We start from the raw sequence: 23,232 nt of genomic DNA, 5'->3' as shown, positions 1-23,232 counted from the left end.
AAAATATTTTGGGGATTTACAGTGTGTTTGACCTTTCATAAAGTCGAGCTTAATTCAGCTGTGAGTGTATCATTTTTCAGTGTTGCTTTGTGAACGAAATTTCACAAAGAATGGGTTTTTGTGATGCATTTCCATCCCTCGTCCAATAAGAGGACATCTCTCTTCAACTTCAACGGGATTTTTTTAAGTTGCCAAAAATGAACTGATGCTGATGAGTCATTGCACCAAGTGGAAAAAGAAGAGAATAACCTGACATTAAGAATTTGACAGGAAAAAAAAGTCTTGCTTCCCGATAATTGTTCGAGGATGTAGAGTGATTCATCCTGGATATTTAAGGCACATAACTGAAAAAGTCCAAAAAAGTTACAAATAGGTTTATGACAAATTGTTGTACTTGTGAGTGCTGAGGGCTTGGGGTGACACCTTTTTTTTTGACTTCATGATTGCGCTCCACTGCAAATGCAAGAAGATAACTCATCCCTCTTTCTAAAAACTAATAAATGCTGCTGAAACATTTGTCTGTTTGATATATAAAAGCAAGAAAACACACGTTTGATATATTGACACAAAAAGAACATCAACATTTTGATTATAAAAAAATTACAAATGATCGACTTTGACATTTGCATATTAACAAACCAAAATGTACAGTAAAAGAACAGTATTGTAATCATAAGAGTGATTCTGTCTTCAATAAATACGACACTGTGTTGTACTATATGGCATGAATATGTAAACGTGCTGCAAACACATAAGCATATCTACTGTATGTGTTAGTTTCATCTGCTGTGTAAAAAAAAAATGTTTTGATGTTTAAATGCACACTTACTTTGTGGAAAATGACTTATCTTATGCCTTTGTTACAGTAAAAAACAAAAAAAATAAACAATGTAGATGTAAAACTGTGGCTGAAAGGCTAAAAACACTTCATCATTAATAAAATTATCAAACTTTAAAATCTTACATTAATCACTTTTCATACAGGATGTACAAAAACACACTTTACCCCCTTTTTTCTTTCCATTAAAGGCTGTGGGCAAAACTTCTACCCGCTTTTAAACTTTTTGCTTGAGTCACTTTTCCTTATTTGGCTGTTTGAGCTTTACTCAATGTTGGAAATCTGGATGAAAAAGTATCCTGAAAGGATCTCAAGTAGAAGTCAGTTCAGTTGAAGCTCAGCTTTTATACGTTCACAAGACTGGGTCCGTTGGGCTCGCTAACAGAGCCTCTATGCCTGTGTCCAGAGTACTCCCCAATAAATGAGCCGTCCTCATTGAACTCTCTTCCACCGTCTGCATAGTCGCCCAGGGTGTATCTGCTGACACTGTCCCCAGCTGCATCATCTCCTTTCAGGGAACACAGGCTACCGCTCTTTAGTGGCTTTTCATCGCTGTCGCTGTCATTAAGAAGAAGAGAGAAGGATGGCTGAGGTCAGCAGTGCAGTGGGTAAAATAAACTCATGGTATAGCACATCAAACAGATGTTTTGAGCGCAAAACATGTCGCCTTAAGAGGCCCTCTTTGACGCGAGCACACTGCACATTACGTATTTCATACGAAATTAAAAGCTACACACACAAACACCAGCAAACAGAGAATAATCAGCACATATAGACTGCCAAATACTTGCTAAGAGAAACACGGGCTCATAAAGCAAGTTCTTATGGTTTCAATACATCACTAGAGGCAGTAGGCAGGGGTGGATCCAGCGGCTGCACAGCAGGAAAGGGAGCACAAGGGAGGCAGGAACGGGTTGCTACAATCACTTCACTAATTGCTAATTGCCAGGGCTTCAGGACCGAAGGCAATTTCAAATCTCTTTAGAGCCAGCAATGGAAATTGCCAGAGAGCAGTCAGAAAGAAGCCGAGTGGGAGGTGTGTGTGTGTGTGTGTGTGTGTAGTGGGGTGGAGGGCGGAGTGGAGGGTAAAGGCTGAGATTGAGAAAGGGAGAAGGAAGAGAGGAGTGGAGGTGGGGCATATGCAATCCCAGACAAACAGCCTGTCATTCGTAGTATTCCCATGGGCCCACACTCCGGCTGAGGAGATTAGATGCCAATTTAAGGCCGGGCGACTGGCCAACTTGCAGGTGTCTTGCTACAAGACGTGGGGGTCACCTCAAAGCACTGAGGATATTTTTCCTCCCTGTCTTTCTTTTCAAATTCCCTAAACGATCAGTGTTTGGCAACACCTCTATCCCTCTCTCGAGCGCCCCCGCTCTCTCTCTCTTTGTATTCATAACATAGAGCGTCTGCGTTCACAAACGCTCAGGTGGCACATGCATGATAGCGCCATTTGAGGCATATTGCAGTTGACACCTGTGTCAAACAAAAGCTCAACATTTTGAGCAGGATTTCAGCGCAGAGACCCGGTTAAAGCTGAGATTATAAAATGGCTCTCCTTCACAGGGATTTTTTTAATAACCAATCTTATCTCTTTCATGAGGCCGTTTACAATGCAAGCCACATAAGGTCCACATTTCAGCTCTTATCAAACCTTCTTTCTCTGACGACTCTAGAGCGCTGCAGATAAGTGGCTGTTATCTAAGAGCAGTGGAATGCCACCGCCGCTGCAGCCCGCCCACAGTGACTTTGAATGCCATGATAAAATGGGGCTGAGTGCTTTTGAGCCCCAGCTCACTCAAAAGCTACAGGTGGAAAAGGGAGGGGGGGCAGAAGGTAATTAAATTTGTCTTCCCATTGACCTATGTTGACTTGGTTTGGTGGGGTTGGATGGAGTGGGGGCGGCGAAACTTCAGGTACAAGGTGTATTTTCCCCGATCGTGAAGCTGAAGTTGTTTGTATTCTAGTTTAAAGGTGTCTGGAGAAATAACTTCCCTGCATCTGCTGCCTTCTCCCAAATTGCACATAAAAATATGAGCAGTATGAGAACATGAGAGCTTTCACCAGGCTAGGAAGGAAAAAAAAAGAAAAAGAAAAACATAAACTGGCTGAGGAAAAAATTGCATCACACGCTTGGCTAACGGCCTGCTCCAGCCATGACACCTGCTGTTCTTGCAGTGGACAGAGGGGCAAAGCAATAGAGGGCTGTCTACAAAGAGAAATCATCTGAAGCATAATTACCACTTGTCAGCTCCCCAGACACGTGGCATACCGGTGGGTGGTCTATTGCCTTTAGAGATTCAAAGGGCACTACAGAGCCCTGAATCCAGCTCTAAAGCCAGGAAAACAACATCATAGTAAGGCTAAGGGCACTCTGGGGGGACAGTAGTCAGAACAGACTCATGAAACCAACCATGAGAAGCATTCTAAACAGATAGTTGCAGCAAAGCATCTGCACTGGCTCACAAACAAACACCAGGGTTTCTCCTGCCCTGCGAGCTCCGAAATAAAGTTTGTCAGAAAGTAATTCAATATCACAGCATTTTCCTTTTTTTGCCAGTTCTTTCTTCACATGTGGAAAAAAAAGAAAAAAAAACTTGGGCACATTCTTAAGACTTTCTGTACCATTTCGTCAACCTTGCAGAAAATAGTACTTTACCAAAAGGATGCCTGGAAGTCATTGCAGCACCTATGCACAATCGTAGCCACTGCTGACAGTTTTTTCTTTTCTTTTTTTAAGCGTGCAGCCCTAAATTAATACATGTAACCTATATTGAGCCAATTAATGCATAATACAGTCGCCGGTGCGAAACTACTAGAAATGAGTCACTCAGCGGGTGTGGACACAGTTATTTCTTTCCTGGCCTCATTGTGTACGTATTTGGAGGCGTTTCTCTTTCAGAGTACAAAATCTGGGGAGGAGAGCATATAAATGAATCACACAAATGTGATTTATTAAAGTTTGTGGCTAGCAGTTTACTGCACGTTGCACCATGTCTTAGCTGGCTGCTGATTTGACTGTGATAGTTGCTGCTAAGAGTGTTGATTTATTTGGAAAGTCAGTGGAAGAAGTTAGGAGAATGAGCATATAAATAGGACTGGTGGATGGTCCAAAGCTGTGAGTGCCGTGCCAAAGCTTTGGCTCTGTCCTCTACCACTTCACCGTGATTATTTGGAGCTGTGCTCTCAGTTGGCTGAGAGTAAGATTCCTTGATTTGACTTTAATAAATAGCTGCAGCCTCACACGGCATGCACAAAAAAAAAACAGGGATGCCTACTCTGGATAAATCTTACACTCCGACTGAGCGATTGGATTTATCAAGCAAACAGCTGCCACAGCCTCGGAGACCCCACAGGCGTTTCCCCTTGCTCCAGAACGCTTTCTCAGGAAACGCATGGATGCCGTTTTTTCTTAGTCGATTTCTCGCTCTTTCATCAGGTCCGCTCATTTTTGACCTGCTAATTTACCCGTCTCTTGCTAATTTGTTTTCATTACTGAAATGAACCGACTGCATCTGTTCATTTAGTAGATTGCCTGCAACACTTTTCACTCCCGTTGGCACTTTTTATCACTATTGCGACATCAAGCAAATCTGCGCCACTAAGTAACTGCGGTCCGTAATATAAAAACAGGGTCATGGACACTGGACAATGCATTCTTTCCTGTTTAACAGAATTACAGTCTTGGCAAGAAGCACAGGAACGCAATTGGCAGCAACCACACAATTGTGAGTAATCATGTTCTGAATAATACGATGACGAGAAGAATCAAAGCAGGCAGAAGAGGCTATTTTAGGTGCTTTCTGCACAAACAAACACACCATTGTCACACAGTTGCCGCAATGCTGTCAAGCAAAATAGGATTCGCTCAATTCCCCAAAATTATCACCGTAGCAGCTAAACAATGCAAACAATGGAAATTCAACAGCTATTATAAAGTACAACAGCTGCCTGCTTGGGCTCAAAGGGCTGGTTTTTCAACCGTTTGTCATTCTTAGTTTATTCCTGCCTCACAGAATGTAAGATATTTTCCATCAGCAATTATCGTGTATCCAGAATCTGTGCGTGTGCAGTAGGAGCTTCCTCTTTTTTAAAACTACTTAAAACTATTTAAGTAAATCTGCATCTATTAAGTTCCCAAGTAAGCTGAGGCACTACAGACAGGAACTAGTAATGTTTCAATAACCTTTATTATCCCTAAAGACATCTTTCCATGTGAAAGTTTGCTAAACTATTTTATATATACATATAAGCAAGCACTTGGCAACAGTGGGAAGGAAGAACTCCCTTTTAACAGGAAGAACTATTAGTGGGTCTAAGACTTAAAGCTAAACTGAAATTAAAACTTTTTTTTTTGTAAAAACAAGAAACATGAAAGAGAACAAGACTTGCAAACTAAACGAGCTTCCTCTTTCTAAGGGAAACAGTACGGCGAGTCCTTCACTAACTTTTTACACAGCACAACTGTGTTTGAAAGGAGAACTTCGTCAGTAACACCGGCTCATGTCAGCAGTGTGAGACTGCAGTGAAATCACAGTTTAATTGTAGTCTAGATTTACAAAAAAACAGTTTAAATAGCTGGTATCAGAGCTGTTGTCTGAAAAACATCTTTTAAAGACTGATCATGTCTATAAATCTTTTCTCCGCTGGATTGTGAAGCCGTGCAAATGCCAAGTAAACAAATGAGTTTCGAGGTTTGTTGATACCTCCAGCCTGCTCCAGCTGTAGTCAAGGGTGTTTGTTCAGTTTTCACCTGAGAATTTTCAGAAATTCTCAGGTAAGGGAGGGCAAAAACTATGGAAATTAGAAGTCTATGGAATAATTTTAATATTTAGACCTTTTGACTAAAAATTGCAGCATTTATCTCAAAGAAATATACGCAGTAAGTTGTGTTACATAGAATGACAGCAAGTTTAAAAAAACACCAATAAAACACTCAAACACACACAAAAGGAGGCAAGCAGTGCACAAATATTCAAAAAAAAAATTAATATATATATAAAAGCATACACAGACTAGCACACAAATGGCCTACTGATGCCTAAAGCAACTACGTGACTTAAGCACTTTGCAGAACAGACACATGCACGTCATCAGGAGTGAAAGAACATAATTCCAACTAAAAGGGAACAAAGCTTGTGCTGTGTGTTAACCACTACTTTTAACTACACCGTGTGATTACCTAGCCCATTAAATGACGAGAACACTGGCTTCTAGGTTCATCCTGGTAAAGCTCATGAATGTGCGGTTTGCTTTTAGGGTGGGAGGGAAAGACACCACAGTGATACATGACAACAATGTATTTTTCAGCCAGAAAACATTTAACATATGCCCATCATATTAATTTGACTACAGCATAGTGATTTTTGAGATAATAAAAAATAGATATTTCTCATCAATCTTTGGCACTGCAGCGTACAGAAAAGGGGTATAGCTCACCTGTAGTCACAGAAGGTGTCATCATTCATTTTCTGTGACGCCGTGTCAGAGTGGGGATCTTCCTTTTCTTTCACTGCCGAGATGGCAAGACAGGCACTTTAGCACCATTGTTAGTGCAGCACTTTCACACAAAGATGCAATCATATTTTACTCGTGTGTGCATCCATAAGTCTCCAGATTCAGATTTATTTTAGAAGATCTTGTCTTTACCATCCTACAAAGGGAAAATAACTCAAACAGCAGTATTTCTGGAAACTGCAGAAATGTCAAAACTGAACATATCTAAGCTTAAAAGATCCACTTAGCGATACGCAATCTCAACACTGTAAGATTAGAAATTGAGAAGTCATGACCAAAACCATCTGAGAAGAGCTAAATCTGTGTAAACATTACATTAAGTCTTTACATGGAAACCCTCTCTTCTGCGTGTCTAGCACAAAGTGCTGGATGTCAGCTCTTTGTGCAAACAACACTTTGAAAAGACCAGTTGCGTTTCAGAAAGCCAAAAGAGGGGTTCCTTGAAAAGAACTGGATGGGCAAAAGGGGGGAATCCAAAGGAGCTGATGAAAAATTCAGGGCTTTATGTCAAAGCTACAGCAGGCAAAGAAGTGGAGTGGGCAGAAGATGGGGAAGCATGAAGGCTGAGAGGAAAGAAACAGAGTGAACAGACACTTTGCAGGCAGGCCCATTGTGAGACTGAATTTGACTCTGATACATGGCAGCACAATAGTGAGATGGAAGAGCTCGGAAGGTCTCCTCAGGTGAGCAGTGGAGAGGGGTGCAACAAAGGCGGCTGATTCCCGCTTGTCTGTCTTGACAAGTATGAAATCAGCGGCACTAAGAAAACTAACACGGCCGTACCAATTATTAGCTGCCGTGCAAAGGTGACCCACATGCATAAACAGGTTTGAGCTCAGGGTTGAGGCCCAAAAGCATAATCCTGATAAATTGGTAGTAGTCAATTTTAGCTCAAAATGACTTAAGGGACTCAACCCTGGCTAAAGACTAACTGACCTTTTTCCATGGCGAGCTTTTCTTGTCGCTGTGGCGATGGCGTACCTGCATACTTGCCACCTTTGTTTTTCCGCAGAAAGCAGGCAATGACCACAACAAGGGTGAGCAATGCCACAGCGCACATGGTCCCAATCATCCAGCCGTGGGTTGAAAAGCTGCCCTTCAGACTTTCAGGATCTGAAAACAAGTGAAAGAGAGCTCAAGAACCAGCTGTACACACCGGGTCTATTAGGTGGTCCCAACCACTCCAGCACTCTTAAACAACTTGATCTTTGACTGAAAAAAAAAAATGGGATGAGCTCAGGTTTGATGTCACACTGACTCTTTACTCAGATGTTAGACGGGAAGAAGACAAAAGCAAATGTGCAAGGATTCAAGAAGAAAAAAATGAATAAATTCACACGTTCAGCACAGTCAGTCACTCACTCAGTCGGTTTGATAATGATATGCTGGTGTTGTTATCACTAAAATCTACTGACGCTGACAGTCTTTGCTTCTCTCACCTTTGGTGCGTGTCTCGATAACGTCTTCGAAAATACTAGCGTTATCGAGCAGCCTCTTAGCCATGAGGCGCACAGTGTACACCGTCTTCGGTTCGAGCCCGTCAATTATGTGGAAACTTTGAGAAGCGTTTACAGCCTCTGAAATCCGCCAGTTCCCATCACCTACACAGCCAAGCACAGGAAGTGCACAAGCAGCAAGTCTGTATTAGCAGAAGAGGATGTGCTGTTGGCGACTAATAAATGGTTCTCCAGTATTATGGTTACACTAAATATAACTTAAACACATCTGAATCCATTTTTAAAGGGAAGGGATTGAAGCAACCACGGAGGCTTACGCTATATTTTTAGGTGTTAATGTAAAACATCCCTAGGTGTACCTAAACATGATACAACCTTAAATTCCTATCAATGTTTAGCAAGGCGGGGACAGGAAAAGTAGCTTACGGTTATTCATATAAGCCACATAAAGCTGCAAGCTCCGCTGCTCTTCTCTGGCAGTCCAGCTGATTTTGGCAAAGGTGTCACTCACGTAAGAGCTTATGTTCAACAGGGCTGGAACTGATAAAGAAAGAAGAAATAGGGGGAAGAAAATAAGGAGGAAAGGAAAACGCAGACAGGCAGAGAGAAAAGGAGAGAGAAGGCAGGAAAAGAGGATTAGCAGAGGCAAATAGGATCCCCTGCAGCTTGAGAACAGTGCGTCTAGCAGAAACCCTTCAAAAAGACAGTTCAAAAGGCAATTCCCGGTCCCAGACTTAATTGAGTGGAGTTGGATTTGGGCTCATAAAGGGTAGATATATAGATCGTGGGCAGGAGTGACATCTAGTCTTCCCTCTACGTTAAATAAAGCTGGCATTTCGTGGCACACCCCCCACCACCACGAGTAGATATCAGAGCAGATTGAAACAACTCCATGCCTCGAATACTATTGTTACTTGAAAGTTCAAGTACATCAAGACGAGCTCACAGGCTTAATATTGGCTGCGCATGTGTGAGTGTGAGCTATATACCTAAAGGAGGATGAGTAGAATTGCCTGAGATAGAGCTGGGAACAGAGAGAGAGCAGTTGTAGCCTGGAATGAAAGAGAAACCTCAGATGTTAGATTCCTTCTACAAAAGCTGTCAAGTCTAATATATTGTGCAACAAGCGAGACTACATAAAGGCGGAATTTGTTAGAGCGACTGGGAAAACTGCATTAATGGCAGTAACTGCACAAGCACAGCGCAACTTATACCGCGGTAGACACCCTGTAACTGCAGCAGGCATTGAACAATAAATCTGACTTGCAAATTTAAACCACAACTGTCACTTTCCGACAAGTGATTTGCACAAAGAAATGTCTTTCTGTCTCTCCCGAAGTGGTATACAGGACTCACCAAAATTATATTTGGATAACTATAAAGGACATGTTTTTGCTGAGGCTATGGAAAGCTACTTGCTACACCAACACGCCTACAACCTCGTCTGTCTCTACCACCACTTCTATGTTGGCTAGCTACACCAGCTGCAGGCGGTGATACATACTGCTCTGAGCAGGGGCCACAGCTGGAGTCTGGGACAAATCTTCAGAGGGATAAAAAGAAATCGAAGAAGCAGAAGATTACATGTTTATGAAAATCCTGCTTTAAGGTTTATAGACCAGGCACACAAACACATGCTGACACATTTGCAGGGCCACCGGAGAACAAAAGTGCATTCTCACAAACACATACAAGCTCTGTGTGTGTAGCTGCATCAAGTGCTGCTTTGGATTTGAAGTCTGGTTGACATCTGCACCACTAGAGGGCACTGTGCAACCAAACGTAAACATCTAGTTTTGTTCTGACAGTTAACTACGGAAAACTACTAATAACCTTATTCTAGTGATGATACATGCATATATAGCAAATAAAAACAAGAAAACACAAATATATTTTAAATCTGTCTAAAAAGTTTTAGTTTTTAAAAATTGACTGAATTCCTGTTTCTTGCCTAAATTTGAACTGGCTTCTCTGATTCATCATTTTGAACAAATACCTTGAACATACAAACATACAAAAAATGATTTTGATAATCACCACACTGTAAAATGTAATTCTAGATGTTTGTTATTTCAACATATTATTCTATATCAGTTTGACGATAGATGACTGAAGTTGTTGTTATAACATAGAATTACAAGTTAAAAACGTCCCAATTACACCAAAAAAAGCTAACTTGAAAACTCATGTCCAGCTAAATCAGCAACTTATGTGAACTTGACAATGCGGGTAAGTTGAGCACAGCAGGATTCAAAACTGCCTCACGTGACTGCTACCGAGGTGCATCATGGGGAATTGGCGGTTAACGACATGCTCACTTTACTTGGACGTTTTCTAATCGTCTTCTTTGGAATATGCTTTCAAGGTGAGTAACATTGGTTATAACTATAAGGAAAGAGAGCTACAAAAGTTGGAACATGTTTTGAATTTATGGCATGATGTGTGTTTTTCTCTTTTACGAAATGTTTGCTTTAGCTAATGTAACTTTAGCCGACAAGGTCCAGCTTGTGTGTCATGACCAAACTTGACCTAATAAACTGACATATGGCCTTTTTTATGGGTTTAATGTGGCACTGACCAAATCACAAGTATTGTGCCGCTAGCTTTAAGGTTGTGCACTCAACCACTGTTGCGATATTAGCAAGCTAACTCAGCTAATTAATAAAGCTTATTTCATATTGTCTCTGTACTTGTAAATTTCTTTCAAGTTCACAGGCTGTTGTATTTTGGTGGAAGTTCATTTTGGCAATATTTCCAATAACTGACTGGGTTCAAAAAGAACTTTTGGCAGGACTCGGATGCTTGTTGTCATCTGTTTACCCCTATGTAATCACTTAAGTTGTTATTAACTGCTGCATGCTAAGCTGCAAGAGTGCACTGAGGACTGAGACAAAATATGGTCTACAAACCAGCATTATATTAGTTTTTATCAGATAGTCCTCCAGTGTGTTTAGTTTTTGCTTTAATTCTATTGTGCAGTTATTTGTTACCCTGAAATGCTTTATGCTTAACAACAGCTCACTATTTTGACTTATTTTTGAACTCTTGTGATCAGTATGACTAGTTTGTGTGAGTTTCCATACTAAAAGAGCTGTAGTGATAAAATAATTGGCATCAGAGACACTGATTTTTGGCATGGTATACTGCAGAAGTTTTTTTTTTTTGCATAATTTACCTTTTAATTAAACTGCATTCTCTGTATTGTAACAAAACTAACATTGTTTATATGTCAGAAAATTAGCAAACATGAATAAATGGCGAAAACAATATAATTATAACATATATTTTTATTTTACTTATTTTAGGTCTGTGAAGCCAAACTTGATGCTGGGGATTTATTTTTGTCAGTGGAGTCAAATGGTAAGTTACAATTTGTGCATTTTGTCATACTGGAAACACCACAGATTATATTGTAACTTAATAGCTCTGTAGAACAAATGATATAAAGATTGTAGTGTCAGGGTACTTCTTAAGAAGTAATATGGCACTATTGATGATCACATGCAGGTGGCATAAACTAAATATTCAGACCTGTTACCAACAAGTGATTCATTAACAAAAGCAATGGAGCAGACTGTTTAGGTTCTTGTGGTTGTAATAACATCCATAACTGCAAGTTTGTCATTAATTTATTTTCACAGGTCTAGATGATCACATCTGTCTTTGTCATTTAAATGAGGTGGACTTGCAAACTTTGCACTCTTTTGGGTAAATTGCTGTCCACTACATATACACAGAATGTGCACAGTATTTCAGATCTAAAAAGGGAGTATGTAATGGACTTGCTGGCTTTAATGTAAAAAGCCTATTGTGTAACTTTAATGAGGCAGTTGGACTAAAACAGTATTGCTCATCAAGGTAAACATCTGAGGAATAAGGAAATTGTTACTTGTCCTTTTACTCAGTGTTCTTTTAATCGCACGTTTACTAAAGTTTTACATCACATAAGTCATTTTCACAATCATTCTACTTTAAAAGATTTCAAGACAGAGCTTATTGTTCTCTGAACTTCCTTGTTCGCTGAACGGCAGGTAAAGTGCATCTTTTTGTTTGTTTGCTTTTGTGTGTTTGTGTTTTCTCTAATGGGCCTCAGATGACTGTTTGCTTAAATTTGGGTCTCAAAGAATCTTTTTTTTTATTCTGCCTGTACTCTCCACCCCTCTTCTTCTATTGCTCAGGTTGAAGCAGAATTTGCCCGTCTTACATCTGTTGACCTGAAAGGGTTCCTTTTTGCTGTGCTTGACCATTATGGAGAGGTTCGTGGAGCTGTACAAAATCAAGAGCGGCATAGGAGGGCTGACTAGGCTCATAAAATGCTTCGGAGATGATGTAAGTGTTCAACTGCGAAATCTAATCCTTTGTTTAAGTTTTAGGTTATCCAGTTCAACTGATGAACTCATTGAAAGAAAGCTGATAAGTAAAGTCTGTCATCATATTTCACAACTGGACATTTAGTGTGGTAACTTTTACAGAATCTATGTATATTGGTGGTAGGTTGGATATCATATTCTACTTGAATGTCCTGATAAGCCTGATTCAAAATCTCCAATGATAATCATATATTGATGGAATTATGTATCAAAAAGCTGTGAATTTGGAGCTGTCTACATGTTTCATGAACACTGTTTAAAAAGTGTTTTGGTTTTGTTTTTGACTTCTTTGACCAGAGCCCTACACAAAGGAAGAGGACAGAGGACCTCATTTTCTAAAGGAAGAGCCCTCACACACTTTCAAGACTGTGAAGGTTAGCATTGTTTCTTTTAGTAAATTTAATAATGACAGCACCACAGTGGATTTTAAATGAAACATGTGGCATCTATGAAACAACAGATGCCACATGATAACATGTGTACTTTTTCCTCACCAAATGTATTATTACAAGATCTTTGACACTGGATTTGGTCTGGGTTTCAGAGAAACTAACTGGCAAGCTAGCATTGATATTATTAGTGTCTTGTGTTTATTCATGTCTTCACCAGGGTCTTTGACATTTCGCTGCTGTACTGTTCACTTCAGCTTTACGTTTGATTTCTCACATTGTATATTGTAATGGCAGAGATATTAGGATATTTAAGGGGCTGCAGTGGCTGCTACAGCTGTGGGGGGCAATACTTTGGTGAAATGTCCTGGACCCTGGAAAAGAGACTGTGTAGACTGGGTAAGCAATTAAAGGTTACTGGCCGAGAGTCATTGGGCAGCTGGGTAAAGGTGGATGTTGATATTCAGTGCCAATTATGCAACCTGTTCAGCCACGTCTATATGCTCTTTTTTCATGCTGTTAATATAGGGGGAAAAATAAACTTTAATCAATAAACTGATTAAAGAAGCATTGTCTATGGAGCCACAATCTGATCCTGTAGTGTAGCTGCAGTTTGCACATTTCATGTATTCTCAGCCAGATTTGGTTTAGAGCACAGCCAATATTTAGCATAACTAGATTTAAATTCACACAGTGGTGATGGCAAGCTACATTGTAGCCACAGCCGCCCTGGGGCGCACTGACAGAGGCGAGGCTGCCGGACATTGGCACCACCGGGCCCTCTGGCCACCACCAGTAGGCAACAGGTGAAGTGTCTTGCCCAAGGACACAACGACTGAAACTGTCGGAGCCGGGGCTCGAACCGGCAACCTTCCAATTATAAGACGAACTGTCAACTCTTGAGTCGCGATTCAGTCATCCACCCATGTGTGTGAATGACTGAATGTGTAAAGCGCTTTGGAGTCCTTAGGGGACTAGTAAAGCGCTATACAAATACAGGCCATTTACCATTTAAATTGAAAATTTTGTTTGAATTCTGCAATTGAAGACATGCTCAGTTATTTATGAACATGGTCTTTGTTTAAAGCAAGAAATGGATTTGTAACATGGGGGTGCATATCTCATTCTGAAAAAACTTTAACAACTAATAAGTGTTACCCAAAGCCAATCACCATCATCCAAAGCATCAGTATGGCTCTTCTTTGGAAAGACATGAATTCTTAAGCACAAGGGATATTGTGTAATTTTTATTTATTTTTTTTGTCTTTGAACCCTTTTATAGCCGACAGGTATTGAAGACACGTTTTCTAAGAGGATGAAAGTTGGCATTGCGATGGTGAAAGAAGAAGACATCATCGATGTGTTGGTTGTCCTTGAGGCGGCAGTAATCCTGTCTAATCTGAGGGATGTCTCAAGTGCCATTTCCATGCTGATGGGCCTTCTTTTTGCCCTCAACAGAGACTATCCAAAGGAACTTAAGGACATCTTTGAAGTCATTCAGAACATCCTAATGAACATTGGTGGAAGGCAGTGCATCTCACTAGTGCATGGTCTAAGAAACAGACTCTTGCAGAAAGCCATGCAGAACTGTAATTGTATGTTCCTTAGTGTTAAGGACAGTTTTTATTTTACTGTTTGTTTTTTTATTCTTGCAAGTTCTCATTCTCACTTTTGTATGTCACTAAATGACCACACTTTACATTCCAGATTAGACAATTACTCATTTGTTCATGGTTTAAGAAACTTATGTGAACAACAATATAATGGTGGACTTTGCAGATGCTTATCTCATGCAAGTCAGTAGTTTTTCCTTTGTTTTGCAATTGAGCAGACTCAAACTGATGTATCTGAAATATCCATATTATCAAATGTTTCAGAAGCATGCACTCATTTTCAGAGATATTGGTTCTGTGGAATTTGTTGCAATTGTAAACGAAGACAAATACAAGAGTTTGATGTCTTACTTGTTATAAACTGATCTTTACTGTCACTTATCAAAGGTTTTGTACTATTTTAATATTTCAAGTTTTATGCTAACAGGTGTGACTGAGCACAATGAAGTTTAAAAATTTTGTAAATGTAAAGAATAACTTTTCTAAAATAGCAAGTGTCCCGTTGATACATTACATTAATGCAGACTTTATGTTATTACTTCACAAGAATCACTACTGCTCCTAGAGTATTGGTCAGAATTTAATCTTCACCCAAACTGGGCTCAAGACCAAGTTCAAATTTATTGTTTCACAGGGAGCAGCCTTTGAGTTTTGATGGATTGTGAGCCTGATGAGCTACGTCACTGATTTTTCTGTTTCTCAGATGACTAAGATGGCACAATAAATGGTGAATGTTGGGTGCTCATGAGTAATTGTCTTGTCATGTTCTTAAAACAAACTTTCTGTATGAAATGATCAGATACACTTTAATGGAATCTGTGGGTTTTTATTTTTTTTTCTGTAAACAACAGAAAATTAATTTAAAGGAATGTAGATATTTAAACCTGAGATCTAAGATAAACCTAACAGGTAGTTTTGCTGAAATGGATGTTAGAAAGCTAAAAAAACAAAACAAAACTTAAGATGTTTAATACACATTTTTCTTTACATCCAGTCAATCAACTCTGATAATTAAAATGAAACTGATTTACAAGTTCACTCAGCTACCTTAAGGAGCTCAGTTAATTAATAAACTTAAATCAACTTAGCTAACAGATTATGTTAGTTAAGCTAAAATAGATTCCTAAGTTAAAAGAACTACTAAAGTATTTGAATTAACTAAAAAACCCAAGTCAACTGAACTAGGACAAGAGTTTAAACAATAGATTATTTTAATTTAGCTGAAAGGGTTTTCCCAAGTAAAAATGACAATTAAAGGAGTTGAACTGACTAACAAATCTCAGTCAACTAAACTAAGATGAAAGTTTAGACAACATGTGATTTTTCATTAAGATAACAATTGGTTGTGTTATAAGAACAAACTCTATTTCTTGACTTAACTTAAAATTTTAAGGCAGCCCTTTACCTCATATTTTTAAGTTGAAACAACAAGTTATATTTTACAGTGCAGTATTGTAATTTATGCCCTTATATTGAAGGCTGGTCTACATACAGTGAAGCTAAACATGTGCTACAGAGGTGTTTCCATGGAGAACAGAGAAGAGGATAACATCTGGAGAGGTGAAAAGCACCAGCAACAATACCAGCAAAGTATAGAATTATAGCTAGCAATATAGTTATTGGGTAATTGAGGTTATTTAACAATTTTGACACTTTTCACCCTTTTAAGTCTGAAATGCTGCGTTGTTTATTTCAGAGCTGTTTCTTTAAATATGTGGAATACACAGATGCAGATGCTCAGCCTCAATTAAAATGACCTGTCTTCAGTTATAGCCAGCTAAACCCCTTCATGTGTTTAGTGAAGCAATTATATGATTAAGTATTAAATGTAGGATATAACCTCAAACTAAGCTACAAAGAAAACGAAGCTGCGTCTTGTGTTTGTGGGGTAATTCAAACTCATCATCAGGCTGTCAGGTAATGAGTGACGTGCCGGCGTGTACGATGGGATAGCCGACAGCCGCACATCACCTCAGCAGGAGAATAACAGTGACAGCTGAGTGTCATCGAAAAGGGTTTATCCCGATTCAGCTTCAGCCCAAAAAAATTAAAAAGGGAGGAAATGAAGATGAGTAATGTGTACAGGGTAAAGGTAAGGCATTTGTTAACAATGTAGGTTCGCTTGTGGTGGAAGGGGGAGCCAGTGTTTGAGCCGCCTTGCTAGAAAAATGTCAGGAAGTAAACATGTTGTGGATGATAAAGGCTGTGTTCACAGTTACACGCGGTTCCTTTTAAACTGCAACATAAATACTGCTCTGCCTGTGGTTTTACTACTTGCACTTCAAAACAGATGCTCGTTTATTGCATTTTAATATGCTATTTTGTTTTCCTTTCATCTTGTGTTGCCGTCCGCACATTCGCAAGAACGCTGGTTAAATTTTCATTCCAAGTAATGGTTTCATTTAGTTTGTGTTCATCTGGACCACAGTCCAGTTTATTTACTTATTGTTTTATTGTTTTCTCACGTTGAAGAATTTCGTTTCCTAAATTTAAAAAAAATAACAATCATTTTTTCTGATTAAAATGCAGCACCTGGAGCCTCACAGTTTACATTTTATTATTATTTTCTCGGTCAACCGGAGATTGTTGAATTTAGATTTGCCAATCTAGCCGCACCCCACCACCACATCTTGCATTGGGCCCACCAAACAGCTAGAAACAGCCCTGCATGTTTACATTATTCATAGTTATATGAATTTAAACAAGGTTTGAATTTCTAACTGGGGAGGAAAAAAGGTATCTTTACCTGTGGCAGACATATTACCTCATTTGTGAATGCGGTGAATTCCTGAATGTATTATTTCTCACATCATTTGGTGCGAATTAAGTGTGCCGCTACCTGAGCTTACATTAAAATATATGAGGATCCAAAAACAGAGCGCAGCAGGCAAGCAAAAGTTTAAATAACAAGAAAATCTGCAGACTGAACACTGGATAGCCGGGGGGGTTGTGTACATAGATATCCGAGGTATAAGTTCAGACTGTGATTGTTTTTCTAAAGAAACTCAAAGTAAATAAATAGATGCGTTCGAGCCATTAGCAAATTTGTTGCCGATAACAACTTAGCTGTTCAAGTGCTGTGTCGGGGAGCAATAATTTAATCTCCAGAGAAGCTGGTTATTTTTGTGTGACTTTTGAGGCATGTGCTCCTCTGTGCTTTTTGTCAAGTTTGCAGCCTGCTTTATCTTTGCTCCTTTCTTATCTCCTGAGACCTGATGGAGAAAAATAGATATTTTTCCCACTGTGTGCCACACTGTTCTCTGTGGCTGTTAGCTTTGTTTTTTTTCTCCCATTTTTTCCTGCTTGTGTTTCTCGTGTTTCAACCCATTCTTTTACCATTTTTTTCCTTTTTTTTGGCTTGCACTTCAGAAACTCACTGGCATCGCAAGCTTTTTAAGCACAGACATGTGGACGCGTACACGGGTCTGCGTAATTGTTGTAGTTCAGACATGTCACTCTGTGATTTGTCCAGAATATTTTCAAGGCAGGCAGCTGTTTATCCTAGCTAAATGGTGAGAGGCATTAAAAGCTTATTCAGTCAAAAAGGTGAACTATAAAAGGACTACTTCAGTGCCTGACCTCACTCAGCTCCCGTGCATTCATTTTTCTTTTTTTGCCCTGCTGTCACTCCATCACTCCCCGTTAACGTCTCTAAATTCACTCTGCCCCTGCTCTGTGCTGTTGGTCTCCATAAATCTCCTCCACTGCATTGTGACTAACGTGCCCCGAGGACAGCTCTCTCAAACAGAGCTATTTTATCTCCGCATCGAGCCTCTACTCAACCATATTTACAAACAATGCATCTAATGGCTCTCGGGCCGACATCCACCTACAAGATGCAGAGCTTCTCAAAGGAAGCATAAAAGCTCGGGAAGACTGAATAACTTTCATCAAAACATGCAGGGCCAGCAAATGGATGCTAAGCACTAGAAGGAGAAGCTCGTGGAGACGATTTTATTCAAGATATAAATTAAAGCCATCACCATCTTCGTAGTTATTTGTGAATTAGTGAGCATTTTTTGTCAAATATCAGCTTTATTATGTTCTCATGTGACTGATTTGCTTCTACCTCACATCAAGGCTAAGCAAGTGATCTGCTCCAAGTCTACAACTTCTGGCTCCTCTGATAAATTCATTTGGTATAACATGAGTCAAGTTAGCCCTTAACTCTAAGACTTAGGTTAGCAAAGTGGCACCAATTTAATTCCTGCTTTCACTTACAGTCTCTTTAATCACATTATTGTAATTTCTCACATCGCTTTATTTAAAAGAGCCTTTAAAGGATAAAATATTTGCACACGTCCGCCGCCAGACTTCAAAACAAAGTCAAAAAGAGGAACCACAGCGCGCCGGTTTTAAATTAGCTGCACTCAATATGCTCAGTGTATCCTTTCGAAATTTCCAAATCGTCGTTTTGCTTTTAAACTCCAACTGGCTCAAGACTAAACCGCAGACTCGGAGGTTCACTCGGTTTGTTGAATATTCACAGCCGCTGTCATACGAAAACTGGAGATGTACCTTTTTATATGCAAACTGCGGAAAGCATTTACAAGGACATTAGGGAGGCAATTTCACCGAGCTTTTTAAGGCAGCAGCTTGACACTTAATTTGCCCGTTTCAGTTACAGTAGCTCCCTCATCTTATATATATAATTTACAGTCTGAGGGGGCTTGTGAAGATACTTCTATTTTGCATTTGCTTCGCATTCAATACAGCTTTTCTCATTATAAAATGATATGAGCTTATAAATTTGGGTAAAAAGTTTAATCTTCAAAACATGTACATAAATTCTGTAATATACTCAATGCTCTGCCCAGCTTTTGCTTTAATGGCATTGTGCACTTGAGCTGGAATGGACAAGCTGGTGCAAAGCCTGATAACCTGGTATGATTTGATGCTCCGTGGCTTTTGAGCTTCTTTTGGTATTCAAGTAGTTCTACAAAGCTTTGAGTTGTGTTGGGCTCATTATCCTTCAGCAGTATGAAGCCTTCTCCACAAAGATGCAAACCAGAGAGCGCAGCGTGTCACGCTGGAGTGCTACGTCGTCTGGAGTTGATGCAATGCAGGTGCGGGTTTGATAAACTGCATTTTCATCCTCTCTTCTCTTCATACATACACATTTCTGATTTTATTAAAGTGGGATTCATTAGCAAATAAGATTTGTTTGCGGTCATCCTCTGTGCAGTGCTGGCACATCTTAGCCCACCCCAAGCATTTGGCCTCGTTTCCCCTCCTGAGAATTGGTTTAGAGACACATTAATGACCACAACAAGACAGATGTTTTTTGATAGGACTTTTCTGATAGGGGTCTCGCTTTCTTTAGTTAGCAAATTTATTAATTCTGATTTTCTCAGTGAACAAAGCGTCGTGTATTGATCCTCTGATGGTGTGGTCTCATTTGGTCTGCCTGATTGTGTTTTGGATACGTCTGATTGAGTTCAAGCAGTGTTTTAGTCCCTTTAGAAACATTCGCTCTGAATAACAATCTGACTTCTAACACTTTTAGTTAGTTACAATGTCATGTTTCCCCCTATCAAAATGCCAATTAATCCTTGAGCCACAGACATATTTGTACATTTCTGCCCTAGACAAGTACATCAAACCCACCTTAGTATCTTGAAGGACATTCTCAACTGAAGGATTTGTACAAAAGAGCTAAAAATGTTGAAAAATTGTCCTTTAGTTTTATTGCTGACCTTGAAATTGTTACGCCTTGTGTTTTTTAATGATTTAAATGTAGTTGTTTTCAGCTTTGCATGAAAATATCACAAATTTCTGATGTGATTTAAAAGTGGATTCCACTACAAATATTACTGTATCCTGCAGAACTAAACAAAAACTGGTGCTAGATTGTTAAATAGTGTCTGACAAACACTCCTCATTGGAGAGGTTAAGCTGTGATGAGTGAAGCTCTAGAGAGGAAGTAATATTTCAACACACAGGTTCTTTCTAATCTCATCTTTTTCAGATGGTTTCTAAGTTCAGTTAAGTCCAATATCACCATCAGGATGATCCCTTCTTTTAAAACACATCTTTTATGCACAAAAATCGACAGTATGACCTCTTCAAAGTCTGATCTGTACTCACTGGAACTATACAAAGTAGTTTAATAATAATGATGTTTCTCCCTTGTATGAATGAATACATCACAGCAGTGCTGTGTTTTATCTGTGGGACTTTCATATATTAATCCAATAAACAGGCACACTACCATCCAAGTTAAATGCATTTCATTAGCTCACCTAGCTCTGGAAAATCAGTCCGGCTCTCTTCGGCCTTTGGAGGCCCACAACCTGCTCGAGTGCACGCTCTGAGGTCGAAGCGGTAAAGGCTGTCCCCATTTAATCCCTGAAGTGTCCAATGGTTGGTGTCAGCCCCGGTAATGTTGATCTCTTTGGAATCAATCACCTCGAGTGCAGTCTCATTAACTGTAGACGAAGAAGAAAGATGGTCAGGTCGGTTCACGTGCTGAGAGCGAGCCTATGATGTTTCGATGCAGAAAAAGTCATCGCAGCTGGGTCGTGCGGGAGGTTCGCGTAACACGGCTATAATGAGGGTCAGTGGTCGAGGGAAGGAAGAGATGAAGAGATTTTATGCTGTCTCATGCAGGAAGTGAATATAGCAGATACATGTTGTGACAGGTAAGCTGAGGAGGAATACATTATGAGGAAAGGCGAGAGACGATGAAAGGGGGAAATAAAGAGCTCAAGGGGGGGGGGGGGGGGTGTGTAAACAAGTGGCAGTGCACGGATGAAAAGAGGAGGTGGAGGAGATGAGAAAAGTGAAAAGCAATAGGAAGTGGTAACCGAGCAGAGACTATGAAGGGACTTTTTTTAACTCTGCGTAAAAGGAAGAAAAAATTACAAAAACAAGTGATGGGAAGGAAGACAATGAGGGGAAAGAATGCATAAGGAAACAGTAGAAGGAAACCAGAAGAGCTACAATCACAAGTAGCACAACATATCACCAAATATGCATTATAGATCAAAGTACAGTATGTGTGCACTGCTGAAAGCAACACTTCTTGAAACCCCCCTCAGTGATGCCATTACTGTGCCAATACCGAACCGCAGGTGAGAGCTGATGTGCCAAGCCCATTGTACCACTTTGCAAAAACAATGTTTGGGTTTTGGGGGGGTTTGCAGCGGCAGTAGAGAGCACAGGATATTTTACGTTGCCGACAACAGATCACACAGCGCTGTCAGGAAACCAAAGGATACTCAGGCTGCACATACAGCGCAACATATATTATTTATTCATAGGAACCAAATTTTCATTTAAGTGATATGGTGAATCAGTTCAACTAAAAAGAAAAGAAGAAAAAAACACCCACAGATTGCAGTGTGTGGGAATAACTGTGTAAAGTCTTACATCTGATATGGGAAAAAAAGGCAGAAATAGAGGGACAGAGTGTATTGAAGAGCTGGCCAGACTCTGTGGGTGCTGGTGGAGGCGGCACAGGGCTGTCTCTGCCTTCACATTTTACACAAAAGACTTCAGAAATGTCAGCCAACGAGAGTGTAGGCTTTGAAAACAGAGAGTGTAATGAAAGCCCCTCACTCACTTGTTCATTCTTACTGTACTCCAGCATAAAGGTGCTTTTTCTTTTTCTTTTGCAAAAAGGAAAGCTTCTGAGTGATAAATGCAAAAAAAAAAAAAAAAAAAAAATAGCACAAGAGGCACATAGAGCACTGGTTTAAATGATTCTCTTGGGAGGAAACATGCAGGAGGATATGAGATAAGAAACACAGAGAAGTGTCAAGCCACAAGCTAAAGTATCTTGAAACAATTAGGCCGTTGCAGACTTTGGAGTAGGGTTCAGTGTCACACAGTGCCACCTACTGTCTGGGACGACGCCACACGAGACTAGAAGGGAAGAGGTGATGTGCAGATGATAGTGTATGCAACAATGTTTTTTAAATCGAAATTAAACCTCCATATGTGTAAATTGAAGCTGTAGTATCACATATCCACCCCCTCTACACTTCCTTCTCTCTTTAATAATCTTTTCCTCTCTTGTGTCCCCTTTACTGAGGCTGCTGTTGCACGACTGCTTACACTTCGCCCACTGTCACACTGCAGACAAAGCCCCGAGTTACAGCAGAGACAACTCTGTTATGATGAAAAACCTCATGTAGGTTCAAAGGTCTACAAAGTGTGGTGTGTTTACATACTGAGGTGGTACTGCAGGAGGTACCCGGAGAGGATGCCATTTGACTTTGACGGCTGTGCCCATTCCAGCCTAACTGAATCTTTCTGGATGATGGAGGAAGTCAGGACGGTAACTTGCTCTGGAACTACACAAACAACAACAATGGTGACATAAGCATACATTTTTAAAAAAAACTGGGATGAAAAACACACTGATCTAAAACCGATCTTGTCACAAGGATGCAATTCATTTTGAAGCTGGATTCATTGTTTGTACAGTTTTCAGCACATGTGCATAAACGCCTGAAGCATGGGTTGTTTAGCATGTTTGATCACAGTATCACCTCACCTCCCTCTGGTGTATTGAAGGTCACCGGATCACTCTTGGGTCCATTGCCCTTCTTGTTGAAAACATAAACGGTGAGTTTGTATTCAGAAAAAGGTTCGAGTCCTGGCACAATGACATGACTTCTGTTTCCAGAAAAGGACATGGAGTGACTCAAATCTAAAATCTTGTCGGGATTCAGGAGACTTCTTCTCCTCACCCAGTGAACCTGTGAGAGGGTGTAATATAAAACAACAGGAAGGACAGTAAGATAATGAAAGAGCTCCTTTACACACATCTTTTTGTCACTCTTTTACTTTGACACTGTGCATCCTTCAAACTTTCAACACATGTACAGCATTAAAACTCCTTAAATGATAAAGTTGGGTATAATTTTTAAAAAATGTTTAAAAATTATATCCAACCAAAACTAAAACTCTCAAAATGAGCTGTCACGATGAGAGTACATCTCATTTTAGAGTTTGTCCTTCAAATGACAAAAATCATTCCACCAGAGAAAGTGCGCTATTCAGAAAGCAGACATTGGAGGAGTTTCAAATACCGAGAAAAAC

General features: G+C 39.9%; 1 protein-coding gene across 9 annotated transcripts in view; it reads right to left on the bottom strand.

Annotated features, from left to right (window-relative positions):
* Nucleotides 1-359: 359 nt before the first annotated feature.
* Nucleotides 360-23,232, bottom strand: part of chl1a (cell adhesion molecule L1-like a) — a 55,400-nt gene continuing 32,527 nt past the window's right edge. For 3 of the 9 annotated variants that reach the window (XM_019350042.2, XM_025901501.1, XM_019350041.2), the window contains exons 21-30: nucleotides 22,685-22,889; nucleotides 22,359-22,481; nucleotides 20,427-20,612; nucleotides 9,317-9,355; nucleotides 8,802-8,864; nucleotides 8,239-8,352; nucleotides 7,795-7,956; nucleotides 7,292-7,468; nucleotides 6,278-6,350; nucleotides 360-1,396 (exon numbers count right to left, since the gene is read on the bottom strand). In XM_019350042.2, the coding sequence (XP_019205587.1) occupies nucleotides 1,183-1,396; nucleotides 6,278-6,350; nucleotides 7,292-7,468; nucleotides 7,795-7,956; nucleotides 8,239-8,352; nucleotides 8,802-8,864; nucleotides 9,317-9,355; nucleotides 20,427-20,612; nucleotides 22,359-22,481; nucleotides 22,685-22,889 (1,356 nt within the window). In that variant the 3' untranslated portion in view covers nucleotides 360-1,182. Of the gene's footprint in view, nucleotides 1,397-6,277; nucleotides 6,351-7,291; nucleotides 7,469-7,794; nucleotides 7,995-8,238; nucleotides 8,353-8,801; nucleotides 8,865-9,316; nucleotides 9,356-20,426; nucleotides 20,613-22,358; nucleotides 22,482-22,684; nucleotides 22,890-23,232 lie in introns of those variants that run through there. The other 6 variants (XM_019350043.2, XM_025901502.1, XM_019350044.2 and 3 more) reach the window with 6 other exon arrangements.

The sequence above is a fragment of the Oreochromis niloticus genome, linkage group LG20 (genome assembly GCF_001858045.2).
Source record: "Oreochromis niloticus isolate F11D_XX linkage group LG20, O_niloticus_UMD_NMBU, whole genome shotgun sequence".
Classification (NCBI taxonomy): Eukaryota; Metazoa; Chordata; class Actinopteri; order Cichliformes; family Cichlidae; genus Oreochromis; species Oreochromis niloticus.
This window is presented reverse-complemented; position numbering and strand designations above follow the sequence as displayed.